Here is a 24,129-nt window from a genome sequence, read left to right as displayed (position 1 = left end):
CAGCAAACGGAATCAGACCCCGAGGAACAAGACTAAGCAGCGTGACTTGGAGCTGTTTGATATCTGCAGTTAAAGGAGATTATGTTCCAAACTCTGTCGAGTTTGCAGCATAATCTGGAGCTCAACAATACAGCTCAGTTTTTTTCCATGATTTGGTTTTATGATTATAATTTTCTAATATACATTGTTTATCCTAATGGATTTATGGTATTCACAAACTTCCTTGACTTTATTGTATATTGGGATGGATTGAGCTAAAAAAGTCTTCAATCTCTTGACAACAAATGAGTGTCATACTGGGTCTTGAATAGTCCAGTAGCCATTGTTCAAAACTTGTGGGCCACCTGTCCAAAAAAGACCTGAGCTATTGTACACAAAACGTAATTATATAGGTATTATTACTTTTATATAATATAAAAATGTACTGTTTCCATTTTAATACAGTTCTCTAGTAGTATTATTTCATGCTGGTTAAAATGGCTGGCTCAGAATTAACTGAAGATGTGGGTGAATTCACAGAACATTCTCTCAGGAAAATATTTCTAAACTTAATAAAACTAGTTTAAAGTATCAAGATTTGTTTTTTTTAGTGTTATTACATGTTACTCTTTAATGCCACTAATAGGAACAGGGGTGAGAGTTGCATCTGGGTTTTGTCCCCGCTGCTTGCCCAGATTGCTGACGGGTGTTGTGAAAACAGCACGTGGTAGTTTTACAGTCATCAGCCCTGAACCGCAGTGCATTCTGTCCATTGTTTCCCCAGAGTCCTCTGCTTTGCTTTGATTTTGCGTTTTGTCTCGTTTCCTTTTATCTCTTCTCTCAGCTCCTCCTCTGTGCCAGTCCTGTCTGTTGCCACACCTGCTAAGGTGGATCATTGTGCCTGCCTGGGCGCCATTGCTCTTAGGGATGGGTGCTTCCGATCCTGATCTGAGGAATAGCATGGCTGTTAAATGATGAGCTCTGTATAGTTCCAAAACATTATACCAGCATGCTGACCAATCAAGGGCTATGTTCGCAAATGTTTTACCATCAGGCAGTCTAATTGCTGGCACAGACTGAGCTGTTGTGATGCATCCATCTGTAATGGTGACATCTATAAAATAAACATTGGCATTATGAAATGAAATGCATGAATCAACTGAATATTTTGTTTTGTTTACTAATACTATTCCCCACCCCCGTTTACCTGGCACATTTCCCTCAGCCTCTTCTGTCCATGGTACTTGTTGAAGCAGTGTTCTCCTCAACTGTGCACTGCTCCACACGCTCCTCCAGCTAGGTTCTCTAAAGCAGCTTTATGAGGACATCAGGCTCTCTGCTCTCTGCCTGATGACAGCTACACTATCACTTTTTTTTTTTTTACTCTTCCTCTAGTCCTCATTTCCTCTTCACAATCACTCTCTCCTGATTAGTCTCTATTTGAGTCACCATCCATCTTCTTCTCTACCTTCACATGTTCCTGCACTTCAATCTCAATCTTCAGGTCAGCTTCCTCTCTCTGTTTCCATCTTAACCACTTGACTTTCTTGATTTGTACATGGCTTGAAATTTTATTTCTCACAGCTAAACTCATCACCATCTGCAACAGTAGAGGAAACTCATTTTTTTATTTTTTTTATCTGCTTAATTGTTGCAAACCAACCAGAAATAGAATTTTTAAATCAATAACATTCTGGGCATATCTCCATGACCCTGCCATATGATTCTTGTCATAGCATTGTTAAAACTTGTTAAAAATTAAAAATTGTTAATTCACCCTATTGTTAAGCACCCTTCAAGCATTTTCTTATCAATATTATCATTTTTATTGTTATTGTTTATAACTAATTATTAGTTAACATTTATGCAGTCAGTATTTTTGTCATTAATAGGCTATTGTATGTGGAAATCAATGTCTTTAATAAGTAACTGGACAACAATAATTCGTTATCTTAGTAAATGAAAGGTGACACCATGCACTATAACTTGTTTTGTTTTATTTCAATTAGAATGGCAGAAATGCGTCGCCAAAAGAGCACAAAAAATGTTTTTAAAATGTTCCTGCACCTATTAATATGAGGTTCTATCTGGCATTTTGGTGGAAAGTAAATTCAGTGCAAAACGTTTATCAATGAAGACGCTTCAGTCACGGTTTTTTAATGTTTTGTTATTTATAATGACTAAATGGGGGAATCGCTGCTGGATCTTTGCTCAAGAGAAAAGAGCCGTGGGAAGCCACGGTGCTTCTTGGAGCTTTCAGTGGTCCTCGTATGAATTACAGTCTGTGGCGTGGGTGGTCTACGACCATCGTTAATGCGAAATAACAGATGAAGAAATTCTACTACACGCAGGCAGCGCTGGTCCAATTCTACATATCCGTCAGTGAGTCCGTCTTTCCGTTCTCCATAATTAGAGGATTGGGATCCCATTATTCGTTCATTATCCGTTCATCCATTTACTCCAAGGATAAGGCAGCAAAGACCACCGAAGACTCTCCTCGTCCTGGTTATTACCTATTAGGGGCTTCCAAACCTACGCCAGCTCGCCACAGGAAAAGCTTTTCCATAAGTAATAACTGTCATTCAGTTAATCTAATCATTTATCTGCACTGTGCACTTTGGAAATATACTACCTAAAAATGTAAATTCCATATTATAGCCTATTCATTTCGGTCAATCTAAATAAAATACATATTTCGTTTGATATGTATTACAACTACCACATTTTGAACGGCTACTCCATAACCGTCTTTATATTTTAACATAATTTGTGTAGCTTTCTTCTTTTCTTTCCTTGCACTGATGTGATTGTCACCTAGTTCTGGTATTTCTACTATTTGCCTTGTAATGTGGCACTGTTGAGCGCATCTTATCTATCTACGTCCACCAGTCCTACCAAGACAAACTCCTAGTACATGTGCATGTATCTGACCGCCTAAGAGATGCAGATCCATTCCGACGTACCGTTTTGACGGCGTTCCCCGGGGTTCATCGTCACCCGGTCCGCAGGCGACGTCGCCGTGCAGCGGCGCAGCTCTCCCCTCCTCCTACCACGCGTCCGCTCCTACACCCCGCCCACGGAACGTTTATGTAACCAAGGGAACCGCTTAATCACGGATTGTTGACCGTTGCCGTGTTCTCGCGAGATGCAGACAAGTGGCGCCCCCTCCTTGTGCTAATGCGGAGAGGAAAAGGGAGGGGAGAAGACTAGCCATAGCAGCCTTTTGAAATACAAATACATTTGTCTCGTCTCAGAATATCTATTTCTTTGTGAGGCACCTTGGACGTCATCAGTGGATGTTTCCTACGCTCATTTTTAACCGGCTTCTCACTTCAAACGCGCCCAAAAGGAGGTAAACCAGCAGGAGAAATCCTAAAAGAAGAAAAGCGGCCTATTTTGTTCCTGATATCCTGGAGCCGCAGATCACACTCGCGGCCGGTGTAGCAGATCTCTCCGTTTTCTTTCGCGTGTTTTCGGGTACTTTGGAGACTTTATCGTGTGCATTTTCTGCTGCGCGACGTACACGTAATTCGCGAGTAATCATGGTGATATTACCGACTGGTGAACGGAGGCTATTTTAGGCACCTCGGGAGAACTTGTACAAAAGCGGCCTGTTTTGTTTTTGCAACAGCACCGCCATGAAAAGCGGAGGGACAATAACACAAATTGTGCTCGGGGTTTGATCCGCCTCTGGTCTCCGAACGGATCGGGACCAAACGTCGGCTCGGCCGTAGTGCAAGGACATGAAGCGGCACGTCGGAAACACCACCACCAATTTCGGCGATCCGAAAAACGAGGGGCAGAATATCTAGCTGTGTTTGAATTTGGGAGCTCCAACCTGCTCTGCACTGGTAATTGGAGGCCAGCTAACGCTCAGCGGCCAAGAGCGCCGCCACTGTATTGTTGTTGAATTTTTAATCGAAAAAAATAAAACGAATTGAAGCTGATATTTCCCTTCCATAGCAGGGCCTCCTTGCGAGTTATTTTTGGATGATTTTTGAATCTTATCTAAGCTCATGGACTTTTATCCGATGATGATTGTTTATGCGTATTTTCTACCATGGAAGAGGGAAAAACGTTAAAATGGAGTGGTCGTAGCCTGCTGTGTATGATGTTGTGCTGTGTGCTTCTATGGAAAGACATTTGTGTGCGTGTGTAGCGATAGCTAGAGTTCATAGCTAGCTATATCACGCTGCATGTGTAAGGACCATACCCGATCCCCGTGCAACGATCGTTTTAATCATTGAGGAAGACACCCGTGTGCACTGCGAAATTCGCATGTTTCCAACATTTCCTGAACATTACGGTCGGCGGCGTTGCGAGTCAGGTCCACCTCCCCAGCCACAGTGCTCGGCATCTCGGCGACATTGAGGGTCCCTCAGCTGGCGGCGGACCTGCTGCGTGATACTGTCTCTCCTTTTCTCCCCGAACTGGATCCATTTAGTGCGAGATTGCTGAGATGAACCCGGTGAATGCGACCACTCTCTACGTGTCAGCTTGTCGTTCGGTGCTGCAGTGCGATCCCCGGGACCCCCAGTCTTTGACCGAACTCTACAAGCTGTTACCTTTCTTCAGACAGTCTCTCTCCTGCCTTGTGTGCGGTGAGTATCGATCGCGTCTTAATAGTCGTCTTTTTTTTCTTTCTTTTTTTTTCTTTTTTTTCGCCATTTACACGTAGCTTGCTCTTACTCCTCCTTAGCGCTGACGAGCATGACACACCCCCGATGAGTCCCAGTACACTTGTTCCTGACTCTAGATCAGACCCAGGCCTGTAGCCCTTGTCTAAAGCACGCTGGTTTAATTAGCACTCGGTGATCATGTCGGCGCGTTTTTGCCCCCTGGATTGTCACGTGCCATTGACAGTTCAGATTTTAGGTAATTTCATACAGTTTACGGTATTCTAAACATAAAGGTGTTGTAGCTGTAAATTGATTTTTCTTTTTGCCTCTGCATTTTTCCCCCCCGCAATATTTATATCGGAGATTATGGTTTTCAGCAAGTGACATTGGATATCTTTGGACATTCCCCCCTTGAGTACGCTGAGAGAAATATGGGATGCTTGATTTATTAACTTTATTTATGAGCAGCGTTTGAGCTGTATGTGAACTAGCAGTTCTCAGTTGAATTGTGCATTGTTTGTAGATGTGTTTTTAAAATTGTCGTATGAAAATCACTATTTTTTCCTTTTTCGTGGCACAATGAGCAGCAGCCCACGGCTTACACCAAGGTTGTTTATTAAAAGCGCCCTCTACCGACACACTTACTGCCACTGCAAGTTGAAATCTTTTCAAGTCGCCCATGACGATTTTTTAATCTCACATAATTGATCTTTTTTTCAATTTGCTTCTACATGTAGGGAATTTGCTCCAAGATCCAATAGCCCCAACCAACTCATCATGCCAGCATTATGTCTGCAAAGCATGTAAAGGCAAAAAGATGATGATGAAGCCATCCTGCAGCTGGTGTAAGGACTATGACCAGTTTGAGGAGAATAAGCAGCTGTGTATCTTGGTAGATTGCTACAGGAAACTCTGTGAGTACATTGCAGGGTCTTCCCTCGCCCCACATATTTCGAATGCGGCGGGCGGGTCCCCAGACATACTGGCCCTGTTGAACGAGGGCCTTTCATTGGACAGCAGCAAGCAAGGGGAGGACTCTGTCTCACTGACCTTGACGCACCACTCGCCTGCTCCCTCCACGTCAGAGACACCCCCAGAGGAGGACCAGTTGCCGCACTCGCTGGACATCAAGGAGCACCCCCTGAGTCCTTTAGGGGTCAACGGTCTTCAGGAGTGTAATGGTTTAAGCAGCATGGATGAGCTGGCGGGCGACTTGCCCTCCCCTCACACTGGTGTCACGGTGGAGGTGCCGGTGGAGGGGGTGAAGCAGGAGAAGTTTGCGGATGAACTCCCCGTGTGTGAGGTGGCAGCGGCGGTGGGCGAGGAGCTGTGCGCCGGCACCATGAACATATGTGGCTTCAGCGAGGACATCAAGCATGATGGCGGGTCCCTCCTGTTGAGTGTGGAGGAGGTGCTGAGGACTCTGGAGCCAGACCCCGTCCCTCAGGACGAGTGTCCTGCTATCCTGCAGCCGGGCCTCGAAGTGCTCGGCAACGGGAACGGGGCATTCGACTGCGCCGCAGCCGCTGACCCTCCACGCCGGCTCTCCTCCCTCCCGTTTGACTCGGCGGCCGCCTTGGCCCCGCAGCATCCTGCCTCCCAGCAGAACCCCCAGCCTTCATCGGGGATCTCCTGTTCTGCCATCACCCCCCGGGTGCCACGGTCCAGCCGCAAGCGCTCACGCTCCGAGAGCGACAGCGAGAAGATCCAGCCGCTGCCTATCTCCACCATCATCAGGGGGCCCGCCCTGGGCGCCTCTGTGCCCGTCCCTGTCAAGTGCGAGCCCAAAGCCCCGGCCCAGGCCGCGCCACACCTGGTGGCCGTGCCCAATGGCGGCGGCCTGTCCAAAGTGGGGAAGGCCTTGCTGGTGCCCAGCAAAAGTGTCAAAAAGAGCCTCGACCAGCACGGACCCAAGAAGGCATACGCCAAGTCGAAGCAGGGCACCCCCAAGTCGAAGGACAAGACGAAAGAGCGGCTGGCGGGCAACTCCCTGGTGCCCGGGAGCCCCACTAAAGTGGTGTACAAGAAGCCCCAGGAGAAGAAGGGCTGCAAGTGCGGCAGGGCCACCCAAAACCCAAGTGTTCTTACGTGCCGGGGCCAGCGGTGCCCGTGCTACTCCAACCGCAAGGCTTGCCTGGACTGCATATGCCGCGGCTGCCAGAACTCCTACATGGCCAACGGCGAGAAGAAGCTGGAGGCGTTCGCTGTGCCCGAGAAGGCCCTGGAGCAGACGCGGCTCACGCTGGGCATCAACGTCACCAGCATCGCCGTGAGGAACGCAGGCAGCGGCGGCGGAGGAGCCGCCGGCGTGCTCAATGTCGCCGCAGCCACCGGCTCGCCTGTCACCTCCTTCTTATCTGCCGGGCCACATGAGGACAAGGGGTTTGACGAGTCTCTAGACATGAGGTTTGACTGTTGAACCCCGCCCACTCTGCCCCGCCTCCCGCACGATGCTCTTACCGTCACACCCCCTTATTCCAGCCTGGCTCTCTCTCTGCAAGCCCTTGCCAAGCCCTGCAGGGGAGCCAGTGGAGTCAACAATAAGGCAGCTACTGTGATTCTGTTCCAGTTCATGTTATTGATTGACTTTGTCGTTGCTGAAGCTTGTGCCTATAAATCACTTGTAACTTTTTTTTTTTTTTTTTTTTTTTTTTTTTACATTTTTTGGTTGTCTTTTTGTTTTGTTTTTATTTATTTTTGGGGGTTGTCATTTTACACACTATTTTGAATAAACCATTTTACTGTAAATTGAGAATTGTTTTGCTTTTGGAAGAGGTGTGTGGGTTTTTTTGTTTGTTTGTTTTTGTTTTTTTCTTTCTTCTTCTTCCTTTCATTACAAGTGATCTATATGGTGTTATCTTTGGCAAGAAATGCTTGACCTCATTGTTGTGGGTCATGTTATGTGCATATGTGGATGATTTTCAGTTAGGCTAGAAGATGAGACCTGTTCAATGAAATGGTACCTGCTATGTCAGTAGAGACTGGTTGTATTTATAAACATTTTTTTGTACACAGACTTATGGAATTCAAAAGTACATTTTATGATATATTTTTTAAGTTACATTAACAGCAGTTGCAGTATTTATTGGGCACCACTTAACATAGATTGCAGTCCATCTAGGGCTTCATCAGGATACCATTTCTACAGATGCAAGTCACTGAGATACAGTATGTTCGGTTTCTGTCTAAATTATGTTGCAGTCCTGTTTTGTGCTAGTTTATGCTGTCTAAATTTTTTTTCTTTTTTCTTTTTTTTTTTTCTCTTTTTTTTTTTTCCTTCTTGGGCATTTAAATACATGTAATATAAATGTAACATATTTCCACAAAAATGTTGACTCCTGTCCATTACTGTTTTGGTTATTTAAAGATTGAATGTAACAGATGAATAATTGTCCTAAAATTTATGACAGTGTTTTTTAGTGGCCAGTGAAGTATGTTGCATTTGGCTTTTAGTACCACGAGGGGTCAGAAAAGGGGCATAAATTAAATTAAGGGTTTTTTTTTTTTGGTTTTTTTTTTTTTGCTTTCAAAATTGGGGAGTGAAATAAACCTTGAGGCTTCTATGTTTTCCAGATGAAAAATAGTTTTTTAAAATACAGTTCTGGCAAGCTGCAGTTCCAGAAGATTAAATGTTTCATGCATCATTTCTTAAACACAAATATGGCAATATATGGGATCCTTTTACACATTACAGATTTCTGAGTTTTTAGATGTTCTTTATGTCTTGCCATTGATTTTTGCAGTCAGAGCTTATTAATGTTGAGGAGGGATGACATTTTAGCTATCGCTTGATCTGATGGTCTTTTTTGTGGCTTCAGAATCAGTCTGACAGTGAGTCTCAGCTCTGCCTCTTTGTAGGGGATTTCATTATATTGTTCAGAGAATACAGGTCTCCATTGAGTCCATTTGCACAGGCAATATGCTTTAACTTGCGCTTTGGGAAATAGAAGCCCCAGGCTCTTCTTGGTCAGTGCTAAAGATCTGACAATTCACATATTTTTCTCTGAACATTTGTTACTTTGTTCAGAGTGCCCACTCAGTTCCATTTTATTGGATGACGTTGACTGATGCCAAAAACTGGTTTCTGACGGGGTGTGTGGTGTGTCTGAGTAGATAACAGAAAATGGCAGAACTTTATAATAGTTTGGGTTATTACTGTTTGCACTTTGGTTGGGCTCCTAGGAAGGGGTACCAATGCTAACCCTGAGTGTTCCCTGTGCCCTAAGTACTGAATGCTTCTTTAAGGAAAATAACAAGGAACTGATTTTTCTGAAAACAATGTGCTGCTTTGTTAAAAGAATATCTTGGTATTAAATGGTAACCTTAGTTTGATGTAAAACATTCACAGGATGTTTGCCCTCAAAAGACATCTATGCTGAACCTCCAAATGTTCTACAGTGGCAGTTAATTAGAGGCCAATCTACAAACATGAGTGGTAATTTGCTGTTGAAAATAAGTATTTATGCCAATGGCAGTGCATTTGTATAATTTGAAAATGCCAAACCATTTCTTCCACTCTTCATAGCATGGTGGTGTATGAACTCAGTAAGAGAGGAATGCACCTGTGTGTGGCACTCACCAGAAATCTTAAAAACCTGCATAATCCACATTGATTCCAAATGTCCTAGGATACAGTAACTGAATCTGCATAGCTGATATGGAAAAACTTTATTTGGTGCACTCTCTAGTGTAACATTGTAAAATCTATGCAATCCAGTAGCTTCAGTGAAATACTGCTAAATTTGTACAGCTGTGATATCAAGTAGAAGGTGATTTATCATTTTACAGTGTCACAACAATGTTGATAAGCTGTTACACAAACAAATGTTGATCATTCTGGCTCAAATTATCCATAAATGAACACTGACAACATATCAAATGGTGACCTTTGTCAGTGAAAACACATTTATAAAATAAAGTGACAGAAGGTAACTAAGTAATTTATTCAGACTCCACAGCAGTGATGCTTCATTTTAACACATCCCACGTTTTACAAATCTAAAACAATGTTATAACATCACTTTCTAAGGATGACAGCAAATACAGAAACCGTTTAGCATTTCTCAGCTCGGTATTTTCACATGCTATCTAGTTCTCTGACATGCCAATGTCACGACTTTCCATCTACTGTACAGCACAGGAATCCCAGTCTTCCTGAGCAGCACTTTCTTCCTTTTTCCAAGGTTGCATCCCACTGTGCCTAAACAACTCGCTCCCAAATGACCTTGCCGTTCCCCTTGCTGTTCCCACCTTCCAAGTAGATGTGACGTCCATCGCCTGCCATTCCGTTGGGCCTCCGTGTCCGCTCCAGGTCCATCTAGCTGAATGTGCCCACCTTCTGGCAACATCGTCCACCAGGTGAAGATCTCCGGCTAGGAACAGCGTATTGCAGCACACATATACAGATGGTTTTTAGACCAGCTACAAAGGGAGCGTGCCAAGGAAGCCAAGTCCTGACGCTCGCCCCCCCGACAGAGAGGGGCTGCGTACGTTCCAAACGTTAACTGACCCCCTCTTCCCTCCGCCCGGGCCTTAGCTGACCAAAAAGGCACCGAAGAAACTTGACTTCTCGTCCATGTCGATGGTGCTCACATTGCTGACGGTAACAAATAACCTGTCTCCACCCTCCAGCTGGAAGAGCCCCGCCTGGTAGATCGAATACAGGCCATACTCTGCGTCCCGTGACCAGCATGTGGTCCGTGCGTTCTTCATCAGGAGGATGGGCACCGGGTACGAGCCAACTTTCTTATAGACGTACTGCAGCATGGGCTTGCCCCGGGCCGTCTCTGTCGATGCACTGTCATCTTCCTCGCGCTCTTCCTCCTCCTCCATGAGCGTGTGTCTGAAGTAGGTCTGGGAGTAGATGTAGTAGAAGCCAGCCTGTGGAACCACCAGCTCCCCGTCACTCAGCTGCACGTTCTGGAGGAAAGCCAGGCCTTTCTCAGACTCCCACGAATGGATCTTCTGGCCATACACCTTCCTGTTGGAGGGACCTGCAGCACCACAGCCACAGGGAAGGATTAAGGCTTTGGGTTTGTCAGAAAAGAACCATTGTTTCGATGTTTGGCAGCACAGAGGGAGGAGATGCATATTTCAGTCTAGTCTCATATTACCAACTAATTCTTTTTTTTTAACAAAATGTACAGAGAACAATCGATTTATTTAAAAGATTGCAGACATTTGTATATTATTTTGCTCTCGATACCTCATCTTCCCAGAAGATGACAAAATGGTTTAAAAGTTCATTTCAGTCTTTTGCCAAGGAAGTAGGACTGCTTTCAGCGTTTTGGTGTAGTCCAAGATCTTTTTGCACTGGTCACATGCAACAAAGTTCTAGATTTGGACTTTGCACCCAGTGAGTGCATAGTCTAACTGTTCAAAAATGTTGCTTGAACTATAATTCACAGATGGCACGGTTTACGACTTAATTAGCTCTTTGTATGTGTAGTTATTTTATAAGCAAATGGGCTGTGTCAAATTTCAAAACATGTGGAGTGAGTAAGTGAGTAATAGGTCCCCATAAAATGTTGCCAAGTACTACCTAGTTATTATTTATCTAATACATACCGCCACCATCCTTCTCTGCATCTGGTGTATAGCTGCCTGTAACGTGAGCAGCAACCTTGAGCCGAGGGTGTGCGTCCTGGTCTTGGATCACCAGCGAGGGGAGGACCCGAGAGACTTCGTCTGGAAAATTTCAAAAGGTTTAGTCTCTCTTGATTAACACCCCCGTTAGTGCATATATGGGCGAAAACAGTTTGTTTTACCTTTGACTGCCGATGAGATTTCTTTCTGATAGCGATTAGACATTGACTGTCGAACGAGAAAAAAAAAAAAAGCATTTGTATTAAAACCATTCAAACATGAAACAAGCCTCGTAAATTGCATCTGACTTAGCGGAGTTTGATTCCATATTAAATCTGACCGGCTTGGTAAATTCCTTAGGTAATTAAAAAAGGAAACAGTATCTTAGCTATAAATGGATTCATTGTATCTACATCCTGCCCTCCTCCGAAGCCGATACCTTTTCTATCAGAAAGTGGAGCTGTTGCGTGACTTGCCAGCAGGGGTCGTCTTTCCCTTCAGCGGAGCTCAAATCCATACCCTTTATGGTTCTGAGGTTGGCGCGCATCAAACAAGAGACGCTGCTCTTTGAAAATGTCTCCTTCATCTGTTAATAAAACTCCTTAGTTTAGTATGATGTAATGTTCCTATAATGCTAACACAAATCCTCTTTATAAACTAATATGTAAAATGTGCCTGCAAGAACTGGCAATGAAAGAATGCACAACCATTTAATGCATCTATGGATTACTTTGTAATTAAAAACACTTTTGCAATATATCTAATCTACCCTTTGCGTTTCTAAAAGATAAATCAAAGTTAATCATTAGCGTTAGACTCTAAATTTTTATTTATTTATTTATTTTTATTTGTCTATCTGGCACAACAAAGAAATGGCAGAGGTGCAAAACCGATCAATTTTGTAAGGTCATCTTCATTTTGCCGCAGAACAGCATACAAACTATAACTCGTTTCGGTTAAACATTAGCTTTTTGCACATGGACTGCCTTATTCACATTCGATGTTGCTTAACTTTGGCTGCAGGCTCCACTGAGCGACCTGTTGGAATGTCTCCAATAAAACACGGAGCACTGGGACGAAAGCAAGTATTGCTTGCACAGAGAGAGCAGCCTAGTATTTTCAGTAGCCTGCCTTTTATCTAAAAAAATGTGTCCTGCAGTTGTCGGTTGATAAAAGAACTCCAAATGCTGCATGCTTGTCCTGTGCGAACAAAACCTTATTCATTTACCAGTTTAGACCTATGCCATTTACGCCGAATTAATTCCTAATTATCAGAAAGTAATAATATGGACCTTACCGTAGTTAATACGTTGCTGAAGTATATGAATGTCACAGCCACGGCAATTGTCTGCAGGAGAATCGCAGCTAGCAGTAGAAGTCCGATGTATTGCATTGTGTGTGAGCCTGTCATCTTGACCATTGCGTGTAGAGCAGCAGTCAAAGACAAAAGCTGGATCTGAATTCCTTCTCTCCGTACATATGAAAAAACATGGAGGCGGAGCAGGGCTAACTATCAAGGAAACAGAGAAACACGAAGGCTTTCTTGTTAACGCGTAGAGACTCTTTCGTTTTCTAGACGCCTCGTCAAAACATAACGTATTCCAGTTTTCCCAAACATAACGAGTTTATAATGATCTAACAGGTTTTGTTATGTTCTTTATTGGGAACACCCCTTATGTTTATACATATGCATACCTGTTGATCGAGTCGGAGCAAGTCCTGTTTTTTTTATTATTATTATTTCAGAACCAGATTGTAATTCATGATTTTTTTTTTATTGCTTTAGTGCAGAGAAGCCTCCTGGGCTAAAAACCTTTGTGGGTTTCTGTACAGACTATATGCATGGTACAGTTCTAACATGTGCTTGTAATCTGATCTTTTCAAATGTTTCAGGGGAGTATTCAAGTCTTATTGTTCTTCAGCAAGGCATTCTGTAGGACATGGAGCTTTTAGTCATATGATTTATTAAACTATTCAGCTCACCCTCGTCAGCTTTAGATGACAGGTTCTACAGGGTCCCCTTAAAACTGGACAAGACTATTCTTTACTCTCAAGCCAAACCACACTGGGGGAAAAGCCACACTGGAAGAAACTTAATTCAGGCGCTGTTTTAAGGTGTTTTATTTTTTATCAGCAAACAAGCCTGTTATCTTCACATTCAATTACAAATCTCATGCGGCCTTTGAAATCTGTTTACCTCATGGCACACGTTTTCCAGGCACCCTGTGTCATATTCAATCCATATGGCTTTACAAGGGTACAAGGGCATCTGCTATTTAAGCAGATGCTGTATGGTTTCTGCATCGCTTCTTCCCCTCAGTGTTAAATGCTAACTGTTTGTGTAGTGCTCTTTGGAGGATACAACCATCTCGAACCAAACATGCTGAAGGCTGCTTAAACCTAGACCTGTTGGAGACTCATTGTTCATCAAGTAGATGTGACCTTTGAGAGCGACTCTCTCATGTTCACTTTCATAGATGTTTGCAGCTGCACTTCTTATTTGAACTTTGACTGGGTGAGTGTTTTTTGTTTTTTTTTTCCTGACATGGAGAGAGAACTCTGTCCCTGTTCTCCTGGTCCCACCCTGCCAGACAGAGCGATTTGCCCGCTAAGCTGTTCTCCTGGCCCTGTTTTTCCCCCCCACTGTGACCAGATTAAATCGCCCCCACCCCATAAATAGCAGATGAAGAGAGATGACCTAGCTCTAACAGTTGGTAACTCCGGGACTTCCTATAAAAAGCCAGGTAGTCAGCACAAAACCCATTGGGCTGGAAGCGGGATTCATGTCACCCTCCGTTCAGGAAAATGCAACTCAGATGCTGACAGAGGCTGCAGCCATGCAGGATGATGCATCGATGGCCGAGCAATCAAGAACACATGCGCAAGAAAAAAACAGAGAAAGGAAAATGAGTGCCGGACAAGGCGTTGTGTAACCGCTGCACACGGAGGTCTGTTTATTGCTCTACTGAATGCAGCCCGGTCCACAGTGTAGATTGACAAAGGGCAGAGAGGGCAAGAGAGGGCAGACAGCGCAGGCAGCACGGAGGCCCGGGCTTTTCCAGAGCCTCCCTCCTTTCCTGCCTTCTCACTCCCTTTGTCTTTCCACCCTCCCTCCATTCTGCACCCCTCCCTCCCCATCGTTCTCTCCGTCTATCTCGGTCAGCCAGCTGAGCTGGACCGCAGCCTCTTCAGGCTGGCCCGTCGACGTGACCCTCCTCAGAACAGCAGGCAACCTAGACAATGCTGTAAACAGGCCGGCGCATATCTGGCACCCAAGCCCCACGGAGGGAGGTAGAGGGAACCGGGGGGGGGGGGGGGGGGACACAACAAGAATAACAGCCAGGCAACCAATGGCCGGGCCGGAAACTCTGGTATTGAGCAGTGCTGAGCTCAATTCTGGCCTGGCTTGATTTAGCTGATGTCAGGCAAAACTCCGGCACAGAAACGCTAACTGATCTTTTATGGCAGCTGCTCCTCATTTATAAGTGAGGAGACTGATTAAGATTGAGCACAAAGGCCTCTTGCAAGGTTTTTCTCTCTGTCTGCGTGTGTGTGTGTGTGTATGTGTGTGTGTGTGTGTATGTGTGTGTGCATGTGTAAAGCTGAGGAGAGAACCTGAAGCCAGTTTTAAGCCAGGAGACAGTTTGAGACAGGACTTCATAGGGTAGATACTCTCTCCTACTCTCTTACTCCTACTAGTATCTTAGTGTGCTGAGGCTTATATCTGACAAGAACATGGTCCAGTCATCTAAGTCTGGCTATGCTGTCCAGTGCAGCCCCATATAACATTGTGTAACTGAGGTGCGTTTCAGTGAGATGTGAGTATGTGTGTGTGTGTGTGTGTGTGTGTGTGTAGATGGGCAGCTCTGGGATTTATGCTTTAGCTGGAAACGTGTCCTGGCAGATTTTGCAGTAAGCTGAGTACAAAATAATAGAATGTGACTGTCGGACTGAGCAACATTTCACAACACCAAACCTTGAAAAGGCACAGAGGTAATGTAGGCTAGTTGGCGTGTTCTTGATGATTACATGATTATATTTGTTGCAGGGATATGCGATGAGTGTATAGTGTGTTATGGAGTCTTGACTCCATGCTTCATTGCACTCGGGGAATCAAGAATTTGGCTGGAAAGCAGCCCCCCCAATTTCGGGAGGCCCTGCTTTATTGCAAGAAAAGAAGTGCATTGGAATCAAATCCCAGAGATGAGGGGTGGCGCATTGGTGGTGAAGTGGGAGGTGGGGACGTGGGGGGGCAGTCCGAAGAAGTATGATAGAGGGAGAAAGAATGAGAGAGAGATGGAAAGACATAGAGAGAGAGAGAGAGAGAGAGAGAGAGAGAGAGAGAGAGAGAAACAGAGAGAATGAGACTGTAGTTATATTTTGACGTGGATCGGCCACAAAGGCAGCATGACGAGAAAGATAGTGGTCAGATTAGAAGCAGGTATTGTGCCATTATATGATATCAGCCGTGATTATGAGCACGATCTGGAAAGGGAGATTCCCATCGTTCCTCCTGGGCTGAAACAGGCAACTCTACATTGATTTCTCTGTCACCACGTGGGTGGATAACTTCCCTCGGGGACATGGGAGGGTTTTTCCATACAAACTATGTAGGGCTGCAATGACCCAATGCTATTATAATCCCATTTTTTATATAGAACGATCCTGTGGTCTTCCAATGGCAGTGAGAGGAGGAACGCCTTCTTGCTGATGTGCAGTAGATAGTTTGGGTTTTTTTTCTTAAGGCTGGCTATCTTTCCCTATATGGGCAGAAAAACTACAAAAGCCAAGTGGTCATCCTTGGGTGTGGAAAGATAAATGGACCCACACTGTGAGTGAGCAACACTAGCTAACAAATCAGTCCTGGCAGGGAAACAGCTACAACATGAACAAGAGTCTCATTTGCTGGCACTTACAACTTTTACATTATGTATGTCTTTGCCAGACACATTATATGTTCTGTCGAGGTTCCCAGGCCAGTGGAAAGCACTATTGAGCAATAACTTGACGGCTAGAGTGAGCACACCAAGGCACTGTGTGTTTTCAACAACAATGTCTCAGGAGGGAATTAAACCAATAACTCTAAAATGATTTTAGATTCAGGAAACTCCCCCAATACACTGACTGTGAGAGACAAAGGAAAGCTCAGATTCAGCAATTTGCCTGAGTCAGTGTCTAGTTCTGTCCTGTGTCACCAGAGAAGAGAGTGTTTCTTAACGATCTGCAAAAAGCAAACACTTTTCAACAGGGCAGGAGAACTTGGCCCCAACCAAGCCTCTAGCCCTTAAAGTCAGGAAGTAATGAACAATGTCAACTATACTCAAAAGATAACATTCCTCAGTGAGTCAGGTATGTGAACTTTTGAATTTGCAGCGAGCTCTTTCAGTTGTTTTCCTTTGAGATAGTTAGAAGGCCTGTTCTGGGATTAATAATTAACTCACTATATAGTGTAATAACTTAGGCTGGATTTTGCAACCCTAACAGTTTTGGCATGACAAGCCCATCCTGAGAGGAAAACTGCATGATTTAGGTATCAGGTTGTGAGCTCTGCTGGGAACAGGCACCATCTCATCATCTTCCTTTAAGGTTTTTTTTTTTTTTGTAAGGTGGAGGAGGAATCAGGTTTGGTCACATGACATGGCCCTACCGCATTCACAGATGAAGGGTTTCTGGTGTTTAAAAGAAAATGTGCACAGGAGTGTCTTCTCTGTCAGGGCATGAGAAGCAACAGGTTAATCCAGTCAGTGGGACATGCTGAACTGAGCCTCCAGGCCACAATCTGCCGACACTTGTGCCACCACGAGAAGGCTCCTGTCACAGGATGTTGATAAGAAAGGATTCTGCGTGAGACCTTCTGCTTCAGATGTCTATGCTTGCCGAAAAAGACACAACAAAAACGAGCTGCTTATTTTTTATTAAACCTGTGATGAAAGATCTAACAGGAGGAGGTAGATGTTGAAAACCACATTATTAACACAAGGCTGATATCTGTTTGAATGTGACAATCAAACCAATTGCTGGTGTTACATTAAGCAATTGATAAATTACACAAATCAGAGGTTACCACAAACCATTCCTAATGACACAGAGCATAGATTTCGTATAGTCTAAACAAGTGGAGTCCAAAAACACCGGGAGGGGAAACATGAAAGAAGAACTAGACACACATCATCTGACAGATACATGCGAAAGAGGTCTGCTCCGTACACAGCAATCCCCAGTGTCAAATAAACAGCAAGAGTGTCCATTTACATCCAGCTGGACACAACACCAGGTATTTGTGCTGGGCATAGCAGATAAAAAGAGCACACTGATAAAAGAGACTGTCAGTGGTTACTGGACAAAAACATCTAAAAACATCTTTCTGACATTTAGTCTTCTTTTCCATCCACAACTCTTCACCGAGGCAAAGGCCACTATGTGAATATCCTGTGACAATAGCTGGTTTACTTTCTGTTTCACCGTCACTAGTCTTCTGCTTCTTTCTCATGCATGCACTGCTGTGGTGGCAGCAGGAGCCAGAGGTGCACTATTGCAACCGGTGCCACAGGTGAAGGTGAAGTCAGATCGAGCAAGCATTCCACAGCACTTAGTCCTCTAGCCCACGGCCTTTCCCATGTGCTGGAGGTGAAGGCTGGCTTCCAACAGCTACCCCCCCCTCCCCAACTCATGTTTCCTTCAAACCTCCATGCTGTTTAGGAAATTCCCTTTTGTCATCCTTTCTACTGCCAACAGCAAAGCTTGCGAAACTCAGTGTAGCAAGGAATTTTAGCCTCCCCGATTAAATTTCAGCTTATAGCTCCTGGTTCCTTTTTGTTGTTCGTGACAAGATGTGGCTTAACATAAATCTCTGCTTTTAAAAACACCAAAGTTTAAATATTCGTAGAATAGCAGTAATTACTTTCCCTCTCACATCTTTAACAAGTTTTCAGTTTTCAAACAGTATCAAGTTTTGTTTACACCAGTATCATAAAACAATCATACAAACTATCAAATCAATGAAATTTAAAATGAACAAAGCTTTCTGTCTTTCAAGCATATTATGTATATCAAAGTACAGTGTTTAGCTGATTTCCTGCCCTGTGAAGGTCAATGCTCTTATTGCACAAATATGTCCTCATATGTTTGGAAATCATTGTGTAGCGTCTGGAATATATTATCACACCTAGAACATAAGGAATGTAAATTAAGCATATGTAATGAATTCCTCTATAGCAGTGGCGTAACACTGCATTTCTCGGGGCCACCTTTAATTTCCCCACTCTGAGACGCCTGATCCACTCAAGGATAGACTTGATAATTAGCTGACAAGCTGATTTTGGTGTTATAGCATGGAGAAAACAAACCTCTGCAATGCTATGGCCTAAAGGAACACAGCTCAACACACATCCTCGGTGCTGCAGCTTCATAGAGTCAGTCCTGCCAGCGCACACTTATCCTCTATGGAATGAGGAGTCTTGGAGCATTTGCAGACATCCAGAGCATGCTCTCTTTGTACTGACGGGTTGTATTGCACACTGAATTCAAAAGAGCTATCAGAATCGACAAATAAAGTGTTTAGTAAATCTTCTGTTTGTTTGTTTTAGTAAATCTTCTGTTTGTTTGAACAGTTTTCAGACTGTTCGGACCTGTCACTCATACCCCCTTACAGGTTCTGCTCCAGCCAGCTGATGTAGTTTCTCAAGCTCCGCTTCCCCACTGAGAAGCAAACAGGCCAGAAAGCGAAGACCATGCAGCCGTGGAAACCCTCCTCGTAGTGGTCGCTGGTGACAGCCACGCCTGCCTCCTCCAGGCGCTGGGCGTACATGAGGCCGTCGTCGCGCAGCACGTCATGCTCACAGGTCAGGATGTAGGCGGGCGGGACCTTCTCCAGCACCCCCCCTTCGGCCAGCAGGGGTGCGGCCCGGACGTCCAGCAGGCCCGGCAGCTGTTCCAGGAGGCGAGGCGTGCCCTGCCGCGGCACCACGGGCTTGTAGTGCTTGTGGAAGGTGGGTGCCAACAGACGTGTCCAGTTCACCTTGGCCCAGGCTTCCTCCGCCTCCTGGCTTTGGTCCAGGGCCGTGTGGTTGTTGGCCAGCAGGTAAGGCACAAGACTCAGATCGCCACTGAGGTACTCCAGCCAGAAGCGGGCCATGAGGGGGCGGTAAAGGATGGGCACGTCGCTGTTCTGCTGGTAGGACGGAGTGTTGAAGTCGAGTGCCTGCAGCACGGGGTAGACAAGGGCCTGCGCTTTCAGCCTGACGGAGACGCTGGTGTCCACAGCCAGCTGGGTCAATGAACAAATTGCGCCGCCATCACTTAGCTTTTGCTGACATGCATCACGTGACAACATCAGATTCGTTCACAGCTATACTAGAAGCAGTGCCCTTCTTATGCACATACTTGTGCTAAACATGCACGGCCTTGATTTACAGGCCCTGATCGGTTGCGGGCCGGACGGCTGTCTCTCTGATCTAACTTCAGTACCTGCTGGGTCACGGCGGCGGCCAGGTTGCCTCCGGCGCTGTCACCCGACACGGCCACCCTCTCCGGGTCCATGGAGAGCGAGGCTAGCACCTCGGCTTTCAGAATGTGCCTGCATGCACTCAGGGCGTCGTCGTACTGCTCCGGGAAGTGCGCATCGGGCGCAAGCTTGTAACTGGAAATGCAGGAGATGCCGGTCTTTAACATAGGCATGTAATATCCTACAGATGGAAGTTAGAGCACTATGCACAAAGGAGCGCAGGGTTACCGATCCTCCACTTTGTTTAATACTTACTCCACGGATATAATGACTGCATCCAGCTCCTCAGCCATTTTCCTGCACAAGAGGTCATAAGATCGCATTCCTTTTGGGGTGGAGAAAGAGTTGGGGTGAGAAAAGATGAAGAAAATTGACAAGGGCTTGGAATTGAAGGCATCTATATTGACTAAAAAGCAAATGTTATTTAACCACTTTGGTCCAAATGTAAATAGTTTATATTTCATATGATGACGCACACTAAGTAATTAAATAGATATACATGCAACTCCACCCTGGAATTTCCACTGGCAGCATTTTTCAATTTCTGACATCCAGGGTGTGTATATTTACGCACACCTAATGTTTTGTTATCTAAATCACTGAAAGGCGCGTTTCTTTGATCTTTCCAAGCATGGCCACTTGAGGGTGTTTGTGAGCCGTCGGGCGTAAAGAATGTTACAGCGACTGCTTCTGCCTCTGCCTCTTCAGCGCATAGCACTCATTAATCGCGCTGACCTAACGGAGCCTTGTTTCGTCTCCGTCTTCGCTTGCTATGCTGAGCACAAACGGACGCACACACTCACTTCCACTCCCCAGGGCCCATCCGCCGCCATGGAAGTAGATCACTCCTCTTTTCAGACGCTCGGGTCCGGGTGCGATGGACTCGAACACACGCGCAGGAACCCCCGAGAAGGAGGTGTCCGTGACCCGCACGAACTCGCTCGAGCGCGGACCGCGCAGCTCGAGAACGGACACCACGAAGTTGAGGACACGGACATGGTGGCACAGACCCAGGTCTTGGATCAAATTGCCCTATAAGAAAGAGGACCACGGCAGGACAGTTAAGACACAAAAGCCTTCGTTTAATGGCCAGTCCTCCATACCCCTGATTGCCTTACCCCTTAGCAGCGTTCCACTGTAAATCCGCTAATGTTTTACCATCTTGAAATGCATGAAATTTGCTCAGTATTTCACAGTTAACTTTAGGGTGATGATTAGATTGACTTTAACAACCAGACGAAACGCAGTAGGAAGGGCGTCCATCTAATCAACAGGTTGGATGAAACAGAAGACATTACCGAGTGGTTTGGCTAACACGCCCCTGGGAATTACGCATTCTTATCTTAGATATAAGCAAGAAAATGCGAAACTGGTATATGAAAAACTGTTTTTAAAATTTTTATAAATGATAAGATGAAAGCCATCTCACTTGTCATATCCATTCCACTTATCCTGGGTATTTGTATAATGAACAAAATGGACCAACGTCGTGCAACAGTACTGCAATGCATGTCTGGTTTACACTAAACTCTGAACTAATCGTTGTTTACCGTCTTAATATAAAGTTATGCATTTGTTATTACAACGTGATAATTTAATATGAACTGACAGTTTTTGCACAGAGCGCAGAGACCATGACAGTAACCAAAACTCAACCGAGCGCAACGTAATAACTTACCACATGCATCATACAACGAAATACTGCATCCAGTAGCATAAGTTTCCATGGCTCCGTAATTGTACTTGGTAGCGGGAGATATATATAGTAAGACGCCGCTACTGACAGTAACACTGCAGTGAACAAAATTGACCGCATCATCAGGATACTAAAAGTATGAAATAGCGAGTCATTCAGCAAAGACTTCGCTGTCTGACATAATGGATCTACATTTTGCTACCGTGTTGGTCTAATGACAGGGATTATGAAATAACAGCGCATTTTAAAATAAAAGTCCGATTATGCTGCATTAAATAAAATAGCAAATAAGTAACTGTAAAGCTTAAACTGAATCATCTTAAGCACCGATATTGGTATTTCGTCAGTAATATTCATCGAAATAAATGCAGATTGTTGTGTTGGATAAGTGAAACACCCAGTCATCTTTGGTTATTTAAGAGAACACGTATCTGATTTTAAATTTTAATCAAAATAAAAAAAAACGAAACTGTGGTATCAAAATATCAAGGACATTTAGAGAGTATTTTTGTCAAATGGTCTGGTCTGAATACAAAACGTTGGCAGTTCATTGGACTAGAGACTTTAATTTTGAAATAAATTTTACCGCGCCATGCGGACATGTTTACATGTCGTATAATCGGACTGCAGGCTGCATCGTTTTGTTTTTTTTTAATCATTCTTGAAAATGACAAAGCTACATTAATCTATACACACTGTAACAATAAAGAGAAAACAGTATGAATATATTATATTAATATGTAGGTAGTGTTTTCTTTTAAAACTATGATGACATATCGTGTTACAGCGTTGTGTTGCGCACTTGTTGCGCATAAGAAACGGGTTGTCCTGTTCTACAAAATTACACAACGGAAAAGCAACCCTTTCTGTAGTTTTGCTTTAAAGTAGGCTACACGCATTCGACCCTCAATCTTCTTACGGGTGATATCTCATTGTTTAAACGAGACAGAGTATAAAATTCATAGACTTTCCCTCCTGAATAATCGGGAAATTACAGCAAAGTCGAGTGATTATTACCTAATAAGATCACAGTTCACTAGGTGTCGCTGCTGTCCTTTAGTGTGATCCAAACAATCGAAGCGGATCATTGAAATGGATCGGCCAAGTTAATCGAACGTGAAACTGAGCCAATAACGTATAACATATATTTTGACAGTATTTACTATTACTACTACTACTAATGCTGCTACTACTACTATCTATTGTTATCTTCATCGTAATCATCATCATTATAATCACTGGCTATGTTGTAGATGTAGATAAATTGATATAGATAAAACCTTGTAAATTGTTTTTTGTATAATTGATGTAAAATCTTAATTACAACTTCTTCCTTTGAGGCTAGGCTTCCTCTTTAACTGTGGCTGTGCACATCTGTGTGGATGCCTAGATGCAGCTGCATGAAAAGTAGGGTAGACAGCACAAACTGTGTGTGTGTGTGTGTGTGTGTGTGTGTGTGTGTGTGTGTGTGAGAGAGAGAGAGAGAGAGAGAGAGAGAGAGAGAGAGAGAGAGAGAGAGAGAGTTTTCACTCCAGGCATAAGGCATGAGGGACATGATCTGATTGTCTGCCTTTGAGTAAATTCTTGTGAATTCAAACCTGGCTACAAATCTCCTCTGTTTCCCACATATCTGATTGACTGATAAGGCCAGAAGGAGGTAAATACAGTCCACATGTGTTATCAAAACTAATTCTTAGTGACTGGAACCCATATGCAATTAGGATATATTGTTTTTCCATAGCAAGCATTAATCAAGATGGGATTTTTTTAAACCAAAATGTCAAGAATGCATTGGAAAGATCATAAAACAGTTTTATGTAACATGTTTATGTTTATTTTTACATAAAAGGTTCCATATTAACCAACCACAGTCTTTGTATATCACATCAGAGTTGTGGCTAATAGGCAAGGTTCTAATTCTTCCAAACGTGACCAAACACCACGAGAACACAGATCAAGTAGAATCATGCCAGACCAAACATCTGCTCACAAGAATGTTAGCATATATTTCCAGTGTAACAGTGGCAGACTCCTTAAGCAAAAGCTCACACTCACTTTGTCTTCCATGGAGCTTTGTTATATATCAAAGCCTGAATACCTTGTTCAAAGAAAGGAATGCTCCCCTGTTTATGGATAGCTTTGGAATGAGGTAGCAAATTTCCTTTCTGTTAGCTTTTTCTTTTCTAATCTCCATCCTCCATTGCACCAAGAAAGTAAATCATTTTTGGTTTCAGCCCCATTCTCATGAGTTAGTGTTAAAATTGATTTTTATTTATTGGAAATCCCTTGTGTGTCACAAGAGAAATAGTATCTGTAAGAGTATCACAGCAGCATTATAGTAATATTAATTAAGGAATGCTTAAACGTAAAAAGTGCCTGAGTGTGTGTGTGTGTGTGTGTGTGTGTGTGTGTATGAGAGAGAGAGTGAAAGATTAAATTTAGTGAGACTTTTTTATTTTATGTTTTGTGATCAAATGACATATATTTATAATTTATATTTTAGTCTTGTAGCCTGCCTGGTGTAATAGATCTTCAAGAACAAAATTCCTTACAGTCATTGAAATGTAAAACGATTGCCAAAGCCATTCAGAATTTCAGTATTCATTACTTGGTTTTAAATCTGCCCTAAAAGATTACCTATTGGTATATTAGGATTTGAAAAACGCATCGAATGATAATATCGATAAGGAAGCTCTTGCCAGAGGAATCGTTTTTAAGTTGAAGCTACTTGAAGTAATACGGTAAAG

General features: G+C 43.9%; 3 protein-coding genes and 1 long non-coding RNA gene across 6 annotated transcripts; 1 reads left to right on the top strand and 3 right to left on the bottom strand.

The window, feature by feature from the left end:
• Positions 1 to 78: 78 nt before the first annotated feature.
• On the bottom strand, positions 79 to 3,151 carry LOC113576159 (uncharacterized). Of its 2 annotated transcripts, XR_014124689.1 has the most exons (4): positions 2,943 to 3,151; positions 1,187 to 1,579; positions 1,028 to 1,093; positions 79 to 927 (listed from the first exon to the last, which is right to left on the bottom strand). It is a non-coding gene; the product is annotated as an uncharacterized LOC113576159 (long non-coding RNA). The 2 variants fall into 2 exon arrangements; XR_003410475.3 differs by having other exon boundaries at positions 79 to 1,093.
• Positions 3,146 to 9,110, top strand: msl2b (MSL complex subunit 2b). The gene is made up of 2 exons (XM_027008035.3): positions 3,146 to 4,580; positions 5,336 to 9,110. The coding sequence occupies exons 1-2, from the start codon at positions 4,439 to 4,441 to the stop codon at positions 7,015 to 7,017; spliced, it is 1,824 nt and encodes a 607-aa protein (XP_026863836.2). The 5' UTR covers positions 3,146 to 4,438; the 3' UTR covers positions 7,018 to 9,110.
• A 141-nt stretch (positions 9,111 to 9,251) lies between these two features.
• tnfsf10 (TNF superfamily member 10) lies at positions 9,252 to 12,726 on the bottom strand. The gene is made up of 5 exons (XM_027008025.3): positions 12,481 to 12,726; positions 11,623 to 11,769; positions 11,366 to 11,411; positions 11,166 to 11,285; positions 9,252 to 10,591 (listed from the first exon to the last, which is right to left on the bottom strand). The coding sequence occupies exons 1-5, from the start codon at positions 12,601 to 12,603 to the stop codon at positions 10,131 to 10,133; spliced, it is 897 nt and encodes a 298-aa protein (XP_026863826.3). The 5' UTR covers positions 12,604 to 12,726; the 3' UTR covers positions 9,252 to 10,130.
• A 4,363-nt stretch (positions 12,727 to 17,089) lies between these two features.
• Positions 17,090 to 21,763, bottom strand: LOC113576102 (neutral cholesterol ester hydrolase 1). Of its 2 annotated transcripts, none has more exons than XM_027008024.3 (5): positions 21,365 to 21,763; positions 20,490 to 20,718; positions 19,942 to 20,011; positions 19,650 to 19,821; positions 17,090 to 19,383 (listed from the first exon to the last, which is right to left on the bottom strand). In XM_027008024.3, the coding sequence occupies exons 1-5, from the start codon at positions 21,503 to 21,505 to the stop codon at positions 18,829 to 18,831; spliced, it is 1,167 nt and encodes a 388-aa protein (XP_026863825.2). In that variant the 5' UTR covers positions 21,506 to 21,763; the 3' UTR covers positions 17,090 to 18,828. The 2 variants fall into 2 exon arrangements, with proteins under 2 accessions (XP_026863825.2, XP_026863824.2); XM_027008023.3 differs by having other exon boundaries at positions 17,090 to 19,449; positions 21,365 to 21,753.
• Positions 21,764 to 24,129: the final 2,366 nt, after the last annotated feature.

The sequence above is a fragment of the Electrophorus electricus genome, chromosome 1 (genome assembly GCF_041902795.1).
Source record: "Electrophorus electricus isolate QZ-2024a chromosome 1, ASM4190279v1, whole genome shotgun sequence".
In the NCBI taxonomy this organism is placed as follows: domain Eukaryota; kingdom Metazoa; phylum Chordata; class Actinopteri; order Gymnotiformes; family Gymnotidae; genus Electrophorus; species Electrophorus electricus.
This window is presented reverse-complemented; position numbering and strand designations above follow the sequence as displayed.